Source organism: Eptatretus burgeri, chromosome 6 (genome assembly GCF_056783735.1).
Source record: "Eptatretus burgeri isolate ZD-2024b chromosome 6, Ebu_testis_v1, whole genome shotgun sequence".
NCBI lineage: Eukaryota > Metazoa > Chordata > Myxini > Myxiniformes > Myxinidae > Eptatretus > Eptatretus burgeri.
This window is the reverse complement of record NC_140966.1, coordinates 71,396,962-71,410,991: the sequence shown is the minus strand read 5'-3', so window position 1 is coordinate 71,410,991 and position 14,030 is coordinate 71,396,962. Positions and strand designations below refer to the sequence as shown.

Below are 14,030 nucleotides of genomic sequence, written 5' to 3'. Positions count from 1 at the left end.
TTTTTATATAATTTTTAGAATAAGGCTCACTTGGCTGTTCCTGGATGGGTTTGAGGGTGGAGAATAGCATCTGAAATGTGAATCCTATCCAGGTTCCTCGTAATGATTTCATCTTTGCTTTTTGCTTGTTCAGGTTCCTTTTGCTTACTCCATTGCAGGATTGTTCCTATTTGGTCTTCCATTTGATTTGAATTTAATTTATTTTATCCCATTCTGAATTCAATTGAATAATAATAAAAACGTCATGGGTCATGGTCAGGTGTCCGATCAAAGCACGGTTGCATCAAAGCGGGACGTCTTGGTACCCGGTAATCACAGCCAGCAGTTATAAAGTGGCAGTTATAATTATTTCTAATTAATTACATAACACACAAGTACACAAGAGCCACACAAAATGCACTACACAACACACCACACAAAACAAGTCATGATGAGGGTCTGCAATCTCTGATTGCTTTTTCTCTTTTTATTTTATAGATTAGTTATGGTGCCTCATCGAAGCTCCTGAGTAATAAGAAACACTTTCCATACCTCATTCGCACATACGCAAGTGACCTTCACTGGATATCTGCCTTGGTACATTTGGTGGAGCATTTTGGTTGGAAGTACGTGGGTACTCTTGCAGTTGATGATGAGCAGGGAAGGAATGGCAGGGCCCAGTTTGTCAGTGAGGCACAACAAAGAGGAGTTTGTATTGCATTTCAAGAAGACTGGAATCAAATTATTTTGCCAAAGGATGTTCAAAAAGTTGGTGAGAAAAGGGGATTTAAAATGTTCCACAAAACACTTACAATCGTCGAAGACATGTCAAAGAAACAGGACAACGAGACTGTATGCAGATAAATAATGCATTTTTACGTTTTCTTATTGTCGGTTCCTGTGTATTGGAGGCACATCTTACACTTTTGCAAGTACCTCATTTTGCAAGTTTACATTTTGAACCCTTCTCATATTTACTACGAGCAGGGTTACCCAACATTGCCCAGTCGGGTGGGGGGGGGGGGTAACTGAGAAGTGCGAGAAGCAGGAGAACCGCCACGGCTGAGAATGGGACAGGTGGATCGGGGGCAGGAGAACCAACGGGGTGAGGGTGGGGAACTGCGTTCGGTGCAGGAGAGCCAGAACACCAGTGGGTAAAGGGGTCTTTAGGGAGCATCAGTGAATAAAGGGGTCGTCAGGGTCTTCAAGAGTGATTGAGTCTTAAGGGTCTTTAAGGTCTTCGGGTTATCACAGGCCATTGGGATGTTAAGGGTCTTTGAGGTCTTAAAGGGTCGTTGGGGTCTTTCAGTTTTCAGGCTCTTTAAAGTCTTAAGGGTTTTTTGGGGTCTTAAGGGTCTTCAAGGTCTTCCAGCTCTAAAGGGTCTTAAGAGTCTTCAAGTCTTTTGGGATCTTAACCGTCTTTAGGGTCCAAAAGGTATTTGGGGTATTCAGGGTTTTAAAGAGTCTTAATTGTGTTCAAGGAATCCAATGGTCGTAAGGGTCTTCTTTGTCTTTGGGTCTTCGGGGTCTTATCGCCTAAGCATGTATAAAGTCTTCTCTCAAGCATGTAAAAAGTTTTCTCTCAAGAATGTGTTCTAATCTCTCAAGCATGTATAAAAAAGGTCTTATGGCTCTTCGGGATCTTTAAAGGCTGAATTTGTGGATGAAAATACATGTCGGCCAACCCCCGGGTCGGACTTGGTCTGTGTGCCAAATTCAGTGGTTGTCGGCCCAGCGGTCTTTGCAAAAAACGTGAACAGACAGACAGACAGACATATCCAATGAATCTTATTTATTACATGAGAATGGCATGACATGGTTGGATGTATTAAGCTGCTTGAAATACCCTTACATGGCACATGTATAAAACATGGGAATTCTAATTGGTTCACGAGTCAGTAAGTGACCACAATATTCGTTATTGGTGTGGGTCTGTCTGTCTGTTGGGTCGTCAATCTATTGAGATTTTTTTGAAAATTTTCTACCCTTATTGTCAGTATTTCCGTCGATATGTTTGTCTGTCTGTCTGTCTGTATGTATATATGACTGTTTGGTCCAGTGCTCCATTAATACAATGGCAATTTCGATGAAACTTGGTTGGTCGGTTCATACCATGACCTAGTTGTGTGCAAATGAGAACCGTTGCTATGGACACCACCGTTGCCGAGCAACGGGACTTTGAAATATTTGAAAAATCATAAAAAATTTATTTTTTCGAAAATCAAAAATCGGGCCATGAGCAACTGTGGGCAGTACATTCAGCCATATTGTCAAAAATTTCCAGCCGGATCCAATGAAAACTGTCAGAGAAGATAGACTTTGAATGAACCCTGGTCAAAAAAAAATAATAATAAAAACGAAGTTCGTTATATCTCAGAGACGATGAGTCAGATATACATGAAACTGGTATGGTAGGTTCATGGTATGTCCTAGTTATGTGTGAGAAAGAACCGTTGCTATGGACCCCTCCGTTGCCAAGCAACGGCCAAAAAACCTCTAAATGTGGGGGTATTTTAACGAAAAAACAATCTGCAGCATTAACCCTTGAAGCCAGAATCATGAATTTTCTTGTGCTTAATCCATAGGTCATTCGCCATCGAATGGGCCGATCGCATCAGGTACTATTGGGTAGTCGACTACCCATGTCCGCCTACCGGCTTGTCTGTCTGTCTGTCCCGAGCATAGCTCCGTGGGTTTTGATCTGATCCTGATAAAAATTTTGGTGGGAGGTTTATATCATAATCTGGTTGTGTTTTCCTGAGAATGGGCATTGTGCGCCCATTATGGGTGGAGCCATGCCCAAAAAACATGTTTTTAGGGGGGTCGCCGATTTCAAATTACATCTTCGCCGAGGGGGTTTGTCGAATCTGGCAGGTATTTCGGTATTTGCTTAGCCCAGTGGCACCTGCATAGCACCACGGAGCTCGATTTTTCATTTTCATCCCAAGGTCAAGGTCACAAGGTCACGAACTTAGAAAATTGCGAATTTTGACATAAAAATCATACGACCGCCCAAACTTTGAGAGCTCGGATAACAATATTTTTTATGCATAATGTTGAGGTCATTCCCCACCTAAAGTCTTGAAACCATTTTGCTCTATCTCGAACACCTTGCCCATGGCGCCCCCTTCAAGTTTGTTTTTACGCTGATTTCATCAAAGTATGGATAATCCGAGGAGTGCGAAATGCCATATAGCCTATATGACATTATATTGTTCCTGGAATGTTCCAAAGGAAGTTTTGCACCAAAGGTCATAATCCTTGACCTTTAAAGTTCACAAAGGTCAAATTTTCAAAGTTGTGGGAATCGAACCGGGTTTTCGACCTTCTTCGACGAACTAACTCCAATAAGCTATAGCACGTATACTGTTTCCTTATTTTAATGTCCACAACATTGTTTTGTGACCTTTAAAGGTTATGCAAAGGTCAAATTTTGAAAGTTGTTGAACGAAACCGGGTTTTTGACATTTTGTAGCTAATAACCTGTCACTCATACCACATCATGTTGATCATTTTTATAACTTGGTCAAAAATTATCACATTGTCTCATCCTTGACTTCTCAAACAATCTGTATCGTCAAATACTGCTCGTGAACCATTGCGGTCTCCAGACTTGTGGGTTTTTTGTCGTTTTTATGAGTCTTAAAGGGTCTACATGATCTGCAGTCTTAGGGCTCTTTGGGTCATTTGGGAACTATTTGGGACTTTTGGGTCCTCAGGGATTTTTAAGTCCTTGGGGACTTTTGGGTCCTCAGGAACTTTTAGTTCCTCGGGAGTTTTGGGTCCTTGAGAACTATTTGGGACTTTTGGGTCCTCAGGAACTCTTGGGTCCTTGGGGACTTTTGGTTCCTCATGAACTTTTGGGTCCTTGGGGACTTTTGGTTCCTCATGGACTTTTAGGATATTTTGGGTGCTTGGGAACTTTTTGGGACTTTTAGGTCCTCGGGAACTTTTGGGTCCTTTGGAACTTTTGCATCTTTTAGGTCCTCAGGGACTTTTGGGTCCTCAGGAACTTTTGAGGACTTTGGGGTCCTTGGGGACTTTTGGTTCCTCATGAACTTTTGGGTCCTTGGGGACTTTTGGTTCTTCATGGACTTTTAGGATATTTTGGGTGCTTGGGAACTTTTTGGGACTTTTAGGTCCTCGGGAACTTTTGGGTCCTTTGGAACTTTTGCGTCTTTTAGGTCCTCAGGGACTTTTGGGTCCTCAGGAACTTTTGAGGACTTTGGGGTCCTTGGGAACTTTTGGGTCCTCAGGAACTTTGGGACTTTTAGTTCTCGGGGACTTTTGGGTCCTCAGGGACCTTTGAAACTTTTTGGTCTTCAGGGTCTTTCGTGTTCTTAAGGGTCTTGGGAGTCTTAAAGTGTCTTCGAGATTCGAAGAAGTCTCAGCAGTCCAAAGGTTCAAAAGGTAAATTCCAATTGTGCATAATTAATGAATGGACGGACATAATTGATAGACAAAAAGCATGCCTTGCACACACGCACACACACAACTCGTCCATTTGTCGAAGATACATCTTCAAGGGACGGGCATGGTGGCGATTATGAGTAAGAACTGTACACCACTTACCGGAGCAAACAGCTTTGTGAAAACGGTGAAGGTATTATTGATTTAGTTAGGTTCCAATTGTGCGTGCCAGCTGTGCAGTGAGCCAATGGGTGAACAGCTTGTCTAATTTAGTGTGCTGGCCTTTGGCCCTGTTATATGTCACGTGATATCTCTTAACCAATGAGATTGGATATCAATGAAAACGCCAGCAAAGTGATCTTTAAATGCTCAGGTGGTCGATGAAAATACCTTCAGGACAATCCCCGAATCGGACTTGGGCTGTGTATCAAATTTGGTGGCTATTGGTTCAGCGGTCATAGCAAAAAACGCGAACAGACAGACAGACACACACATCCGATAAATCTTGTTTATTAGATTCAGATAACATCAGAGATGTGTACATGAGTCTTACCAGCATATAACATTTGTCGCTTCGCTGACGGGAATACCAATCTTTGCTGCGATGGCTAATCTACGGGGCAAGAACAAAACGGATTCCTGGGAGATGCTGCCCTGCGTCTTTAGGGTCTGAAGGGTCTTCAGGATCTCAAAGGGTGTAAGAGGTCTAAACTGTAAAGGGTGTTAGGGGTCTAAAATAGTGTTTCAGAGTCAAAAGGGTTCTCAAGGGTATGAGGAGTTTTTTTAATTATTAAGGGTCTCAAGGGTCGAGAAATTCTTCAGGATCTTCGGTTTTGAAAGGGACTTAGGAGTCTTCAGGTTATGAAGCCTCGAAAGGGTCTTAGTTTTCTAAATGGTCATATTGTAATTAATGCACATATTCACATTCTGTACAGCCAAACAGACAAACAAATGAAAAATCACCCAGAGATCAACGCTTGGTGAAATGGAACGGCACTCGTTGGAGCGCGTACCTTCGCCAAGCTGAACAGTTTAAATTTTGTATCCCACTAATAGGTCAGATCTGGATCCAGACCTTAATCAAAATATAATTGGCTTGTTATTGTCACCGAACCAACTCATCCACCTAGTTTTGTTATAATTCATCCACAACTTTTTGAGATAACATGCTATACATAGTTTTTGGCCCCATCTTTCAATGGTGAAGAATGACTAAAAAATTCTCGTATCTGGATCCGGATTCGAATCTTCATCAAAATTGAATCAATTCGTCCTTTTCACACACCCAACCAGGACACAAAGTTTCCATGGAACCCATCCAAAACCTTTTGAGATATTGTGCTATATATCGTTTTTTTGCCCGATTTCTCATTGGTGAAGAATCACTTGAAAAATTCTCGAATCCGGATTCGGATCTTCACCAAAATTTAATCAATTAGTCCTTTTCAAACACCGAACCGGTCCACAAAATTTCATCCAAATCCATCCACAACTTTTTGAGATAACATGCAATATCGTTTTGGCCCCAACTCTCAATGGAGAAGAATCAGTTAAAAATTAAATAATTATCGCAAAAGATCTGCATTCGGATCTTCACCAAAATTGGATCAATTCTTCCTGGCGGCATTCCCAACCTGTCCACCACGTTTCGTGTGAATCCTTCCATTACCTTTTGAGATATAATATTGTGCTACATATCACTTTTGGCCCAATCAATGGTGAAGAATTACTGTTAAAAATTTCAGATCTGGATTCGGTTCTTCACCAAATTTAAGTATTGCTGTCCTTGGCCAGTCTCCTACACAGATAAAAAATGTCACAACGATTGCTTGAAAACTGTGGCCAAAATCGTGTGACACAAAAACAGACAAACAGACAAACAGACAAACACACTTGGAGAATTTTTTTTCACCAAGTAACAAACAAACGGATCCAAATGCAATACCATTCCATCTGGTGAGGGTAACTCGAATGGCACTGGGTGGAGCACATACCTTCACCGGGATGAACAGTTTAAGTTTTGTTTCCCACTGAAAGGCAGGATCTGCATCCAGCCCTTAACCAAAATAAAAACAGTTTGTTCTTGTCACCTACCAAAATCATCAACCAAGTTTAGTCATAATTTACCTGAGAGTAAAGCAGAGGAGAGTTAAGACGGTAGTAAGGCATGGGTCTTTTAATCAGAGAGTAGTTACTGCATGGAATGGTTTTCCAGGAAAGGTAGTGGCAGCAGAAAAAAGTAGATAAGTTTAAATTAGAATTAGATAGGTACCTGGAAGTTATGGAGATAGAGGGGTATCAGGATACTGGGAGGACTTTTTGGAATCTCGAGTCTGGATTGGTGAAGGTGTGCATCTGTGCAGTGTCGTGTGTGTGAGGTCTCATCATGGAGTGATGTGTGGTTGATGTCGTGTGTTTCTCACCCAAGAACAGCCTTCACCCACTCCCACCCCGATGGGGAACAAACCACAGAAAAATAAAATGTAAAAGAAAATTGTTTTTTTTCATTTTTATTTAAATTAATGAAAATAAATATATGACCAATTTTTTCTTATTTTGGCACACTTGGGATATCCCAAGCTATCGTGTGCAGCCTGTGGTTGCATCATTGGTTGGGACGCGGCTATGCCGCTGATGCAGTGTCCCCCTTACCAGTACACTGGTGCTCATTTTGCCGACCCCGGAAGGATGACAGGCTGATTCAACCTCCTGGTGTATTGTTTAATTCAGCAGCCAACGGGGCGTGAACTCAGGACCCTAGGATCCCAAGCCGCCACCCTAACCACCAAGCCAACACCAGGCTTTAGCAAATGCTAAAGATGAAGGAACACCTGGATGAATGTTGCTTGGGAGAAGGTAACCTTTAACCTCTTTTTAGATCCTCGTGGAGGATCTCAAAGTCTTACTCACGTTGTTGTTCTTGTGGACTTTTTTTGTTTCACAGCCTACAGTTTTCATCGAAACTTCCTGAAACTTGGCGTATATATCGTCGACCGAGAATTAACAGGGTCCAACTACACTTTTTTAAAGTTTGAGAAAAATGAAATCAAAAATTCAAAGTGGAATTGCCGCTATCTCATAACATTTTATTTTCATATCGTGTGCTACATAACAGGTACAAAAAAGGTTACATAAAATAATCTTACTTAGTTTCCTCTGTTGCCCTTCTACATGGACTTCTTCTAAATTGAATGAAATGTCAGATAGACCCTGTTAATTCTCGGTCGACGATATGTAGAAATACCATGCGGAGACAGTAACCATCTCCGATTTTGAAAATTCCTCCTCGAAAAAAAGTTATGACGTCAAAATATCTCCGCTTAGGGAAATCGCCTAAAAAATTATCTCTGAAACTAGGCAAGCTTTTTGAATTCTGTTTGCGGGAATCGAACAGGGCATTAGCAGAGATGAATTACCGCACATATGATACATCATTGTGACGTCATATAAATTTTTATTATGTCAAAATTCGCAATTTTCAAAGTTTTTGACCTTGGGAGGAAAATTAAAAATCGGACAACGACAAGTTTTAGATAATTCATTTTGCTATTATAATGCCAAAGAACCCATTCTATTCAGTCAATTCCCGAGGAGAAGATAGATTTTCAATGGCTATTTTTTGGGCGTGGCTCCGCCAACAATGGGCGTAGCACGTCTTCATCCAGGAAAACACAACTGGACATTGATATCGAACACATAACCAAGTTTCATCAAGATCGGATCAAAGTCCACGGAGTTATGCTCTGGACAGACAAACAGACAGACAGACAAGCCAGAAGGCGGCGATGGGTCGCCGAGCATGTAAACGATAAGAAATAGAGCAAAATGGATGTCATATAGCGGATAGGGAATCACCTTAAGATTATGCATATCAAATCTCATCCAGTTCCATCTACTGATAACTACTCGGTATCCATTTGAATGAAAAGTACCGAAAATGCGGTTTGAAATCGGAAATCCCCAAAGTTCGAGGGAGTGCTGTGGGTGAACAAGGATCTAAATCGAAAATCCGGCTCGAGAGTTTGTGCACAATGTATTCCAGACGATCAGTGTGAATTTTCATGACCATCCGACCATAACCCTAGGAGGAGTAGCTATTGGCACGAAGGCACCTCCAGCTCTCATATATTATCGATTTTTGCACTAATTGACCTTTGACCCCTGACCGAAGTGAAATCGGTCAATATGTCCTGAGACAAAGTTGTAGTACTCATTGAGTACCATGAACCTGCAAAGTTTCATTCGTATCGATGCACTCACCTGGTTGCAAGGGGGCCTTCAATTTTCGCCAATTTTTGCGCATACCCTAAGTGTCGGGGGCGCTGCGGGTAAAGTATTCCATATATCACAGAAACCGGAATATATTTCATAGAGCATCACCTGTAGATCATTCGTGCAAAATTTCATAACTGTACGTGGGATAATGGTTTTCGGAATTGATTTTGCGTGAACGGAACCAATTTTGAAGGTTTTTCGGTTGTTGCTAGGGAACCAAAGCATCCCGAACAACCATCACAATTTACAAAGCACTAAGGTCATAAGATGTACCTACCACCCGAGTTTGGTCAAAATCCGCCCACGTTTACTACCAATTATGCTGATGACAAACGAACAAACATCCAAACAAAGACAGAGTTACTGACAATAAGGGTCACCTATTCCGGCGACCCAACATAACGAATATAGTGGTCTCTCTGGCTGGCGCTTGTGAACCAAAAAGCTCCCCCCCCCCCAAGATGGTAGCAGAAAGTGATCCAGCTCATGGACGATACATGTCATGGCACATTACGGTCACCTGTATAATTCAGAATCCTGTGAGGCATGAAGAAAAAGTATGTGACGATGAGGAGGTGAATTGTGTCAATAAATGACCCAAAACAAGTATCTTCTTCCTGATGCGCATATACACATCGTAAAAAGTAAATAATGACCTGAGACAAAGACTTTTAGAATGCCATGGTATTGGGTTTAAGCCCTGCTTGAGAGATGTCACATGTTTATTTTGGCAGTGGATTCGGCAACAGACCGTTGCTTCGATCGTTGAGACCTATCTTTACAAGGCCCGTGATGCCTATCAGCATCCTTTTAACTCTCACTTTGGATGTTTTACACTGAAGGGAAAACTTATATGGAGGGTATGGCGATTGTCAATATGACAGCTAAGAAGATGTCATTGGCTTTGCAGAGCAGTAAGCACCAACATGGCAACCGAATGTTTTTTTCCAAGTTGAAATTGTGGATGGAGTCAGGTGACATGTCCAACCAATGGGTGGAATGGAATGTTGCACAAAGACAGATGGACAGACAAATAGACGGATAGACGGACAGACGGCCAAGCGGATTATTATATATAATAAAATTATTGAGAAAATCTAAAATAAAGGTGGTGATTAATCTTTTGATTTAAAATCTACAATAGGAAAAACAAGTGCAGCTTTTCATAAACGAAAACATATAAATCAAATATCTTTGTGAAAATATGAAAATGTTGGCTTTTAACGCTTTTGTTTTTGCGACATAATCATCTGTTGAGTTTTGCAATTTCCTTTTCTCAGAGGATAATGTAGCTCTTTGTGATAGTGTGTGATAGTGTTTAACCTGGTGTTGGCTTAGCAGTTAGGGTGGTGTTTTGGGATCCTACAGTCCTGAGTTCAAGCGCTGTTTGCTGCCAGGGGGTTGACTCAGCCTGCCATCCTTCCGAGATCGGTGAAATGAGTGCCAGTGTAGCATCCAAAAGGCTGCACATGAAGGGAAGGGGTATCGACGGATTTATTAAATCTGGTATTGGTGTGGTGCAGGCATGATGGGCCGAATGGCCTCCTCCTGTGCATAACTTCCTTGCTATCCTTGTAAACTGTACATTTCCCTCTGGTTTGCCGAGGCTTTGATGATTGTCTGGTTTTTTCGTTGCTCTGAGGCATTTATTCTGCTTTCTTCATTGCAAAATTACGACATCATTAATCTGAGTCCACAATGCAGTTTAACCTTTTATTTTAAGGTCAAATGATAGAATAAACAATCCGAACTGGCCTCTGCATAACACTTCCTCAATCAGCAATTTATCCCATGTCCTGTACCATCAAAACTGTCAGATTATGTTCAAAATTACAGTCTCATCTTGAGCAAAGTTCCAATACTGTGCAGGTGACAAAAACATGCGCTCTTTGTGCCCTTCGCTACATCTGCTATGTATGCAAACATATAATTGTCTTTTTTTCAGGTGAGGTACTGAGAGAAACAAAAGCTGTTGTTATCTTTGTAATTATTCATTTAAATGCTTTTGCTGCACTTGGTGAATTGCTCTTGTTGAGCAATGTGACTGAAAAGATATGGTTGGGATTTATCAGTTCGCCTGTTATGAAGAATTCACGTTATACTCGTGTTTATGATGGAACAATTGGATTTGACCAACGCCAGGGAAAGATTCCTGGCTTAAAAAAGTTTATTCTTAGTCTGCAACCTCAGAATGATCAAAACATCAATAACAACACACCAAAACATACTGAACAAACAAAACATTTTTTGGAAGCTGGAAAGAAGCAAAAATACCATTATTTTAAAAAGAGTGCTTCACTTGTTCAAAGAAAGCAATTGTTGCCTGATTTTTATGAAAATATGTCAAATCCATTTTCTGAAAACTATCAGAGAAGAAAACAAAACACAAGGTAACAATGTATTTCATGATTTTAATTCGAACCTTCTTCAATTATCCTACCCATCTTCCCACCCATAGTACACTGGGTCCTGTGGTGAGGCAGTTGCTCTGAAATAACTTGCCTTCTCTTCCTGGAAGGTTAATCCGTTCGAACACAATCTCACTGAATTCTAAAAAGTCTGCAACAATTATGTGTCCACTCTCAGGAGAACCAATTAACAACATCTGTCCAACCTCAAGAATGAACTTTCAAACTTGTCTCCCTCTTCTAAAGCCTGGTGGCCACTTGTGAAGTCTGTCTCTGGTGTATGTTCCCCTTCCATCTCTTCCCTCTCTTCAAATGGCACCACAGCCGACTCCAAACGTGAGAAGGCTGAATACCTCAATTATTTGTTTGCATCAAAATCTTGTGTCATCAACCCCTCATGCTCAGTACCCCTCGTTTCCTGTTGTACCCAACTGCTCCGGGACTCCGTGTATTTTGGACCTGAGAAGGTGAAGAAAGTTATTTCAACTCTCATCTTTGACTGCTGCTGAACTGCTCACATGTCTATCTGCTCACATGTCACAGCACCTGCTAACATGTCTGACAAACCTGCTCTGCTGCTCTTGCACATCCTCTATCTGCATTTTTACCCCATCATTTGCCAGAGATCATCTTCCATCTCCTTAAAAATCAGCCAACGTCACTGCATGACATCCAGGCCGTGTGTGATAACTTAATGAAGAATATGAATAAACAAATGAATAACTCGAAGGGCACTCAGTAGAACGCACACCTCCATCACGCAATGCCTGATCCAGGAGAACATATGGGAGCAATAATTTTTTAAAATATCATTATATATATATATATATATATATATATATATATATATATATATATATATATATATATATATATATATATATACATATATATATATATATATATATATATATATATATATTTCTTCTTCTTCTTCTTTCGGCTGCTCCCTTTCGGGGTCGCCACAGCGGATCATCCATTTGATACGCATACTGATTTGGCATAGGTTTAACGCCTGATACCCTTCCTGACGCAACCCTGGTCGCCTCTTATAAGGTCGATAAGGATTGGGTTTCGCCATGATTCCAGGCTGCCCTACACCCTCTCATAGCGTGGCCCAGCACATAGCAGAGCTCCCGTCCTCAAGCGATCCTCCAACCCAAGCCTCCGAGTAGCTGCATTACAGGCGCACACCACTATGCCAGGTGTATGTGTATGTGTGTGTGTGTGTGTGTGTGTGTGTGTGTGTGTGTGTGTGTGTGTGTGTGTGTGTATATACATATATATATATATATATATATATATATATATATATATATATATATATATATATATTGAAAGGACACATTGCTGCGTAGGCGTGGCTGCGTAAGCCGGTGCGCGGCCGGCCGACAATGACGTCACGTGCCGTGCCGGTTGCGATGGGGATCGGTGCCTTAGTTACCGTGCTGTCGGAGTGGCAATGGTCAATGGCAGCGAATGTCATGGCAAGCAAAGACAGGGAGGTAAACTTGATTTTAATTTTAATTAACTCTGTGTGTGTGTGTAAGTATCACAGCAGTTGTTACTTCAATGCAAGCAATAATTCGTGGAATGCCTGTGAACATTCCGTACGGGCACGCACCACTTCCGGATAGTGATGACTTACTGTATTCTAATAATTTCTCGATATATTATGCACATTTATAGATAAACACAATGACCCAATCCAGTCGTCATTTACTAGAGTGAAGGAACGGCCTGTATAGTTGTTTGAAAGTTTTTTTTGTTGTTTTTTGAGGAGGTTTGCACGTACGGACACACATGTACGGCCACGCATGTACGGGCACGCGAGAGCGAAGGAACGGCCTGTGTGGTTGTTGTTTCTGGCTCGCAGTTTTTTATTTTTATTTGCACGTACGGCTATGCATGTACATATTAGTATGAAATTAAGTTTCTCAAAATGCGATATTTAATCAGCTTCTGTCCAGATAACACCTGCTCTGAAAATCCTGATGCTTCCACAAATGTATTTTTGGATGATTTTTGGAAAGAAACATTAAATTGCTCTTGGAATATTTATCAGGAGATGGAGAAATGCACCAGAGATGAGAGACAAGAAAAAGTATTTAAATCATTTACAGATGTTTCACAGCTCCGTCTGTCCTATTTAACATACCTCGCAGTTTATGTTTTTGCGCACGCTTTACATGATCTACAATCAAGTACACCCAGTCATTGTCCTTTCAAAAATGGCTCTTGTGAAAATATTCACAACTTCGAACCCTGGCAGGTGAGTCTTTACTCACCGGCATGATTTTTGTTGTGCTATAATTTTGTTATCGAAATGTTTATTTGCATGAACTTTCAGATATGGTCCTAAAAGGTTGTGACAAATATTTTGTCGTATAATTATTATTCTTTTCGTTTGGGTTGAAGAAAAATTCATAATTGCAGGTATACTGGACCTGTGTTATCGTTATCGGTGGCGCCGAAGGAAGGGAGCATGTACTCAGTTTTTCCTCAGTTTGTTTGTTTTTCTTTCTTGCTTTCTTGTTTGTCTGGGCTACATCTCAGCCATCCTTTGAGCGAGGAAGCTGAAATTTGGGACAGAAGTGAAGATGTGCTTTGGAAGAAACGGTATTTAAAATTTTTGGATTTATCAATCAATCAATTCATTAATTAATTATCGATTTATTTATTACTTATTTATTTCATTTCTCATCTGGGTAATGTCTCAGGCACCTTTTTGAGCAAGGAAGCTGATATGTGGACATGACAGTAAACCATTGATTTAGCTACAAAGGGTATTTTTTTTATTTAATGATCAATCAATTAATCAATCAATCATTCATTTTTAAATTAATTTCTGAATTTTCAAAAAGTTACAGATTCAGATGAAACAGTGGTGGTTTTAGTATGCCATTAGCCAATTGATTAATAAATTCATTATTTTACGATTATTATATATTTATTTTC

General features: G+C 40.7%; 1 protein-coding gene across 1 annotated transcript in view; it reads left to right on the top strand.

Annotated features, from left to right (window-relative positions):
• The window catches only part of LOC147025028 (extracellular calcium-sensing receptor-like), a 35,419-nt gene that overhangs the window by 4,315 nt on the left and 17,074 nt on the right, over positions 1 to 14,030 (top strand). The window contains exons 3-5 of the mRNA XM_085885584.1: positions 478 to 751; positions 10,610 to 11,054; positions 13,032 to 13,344. Coding sequence (XP_085741710.1) covers positions 478 to 751; positions 10,610 to 11,054; positions 13,032 to 13,344 — 1,032 coding nt within the window. The remainder of the gene's footprint in view (positions 1 to 477; positions 752 to 10,609; positions 11,055 to 13,031; positions 13,345 to 14,030) is intronic.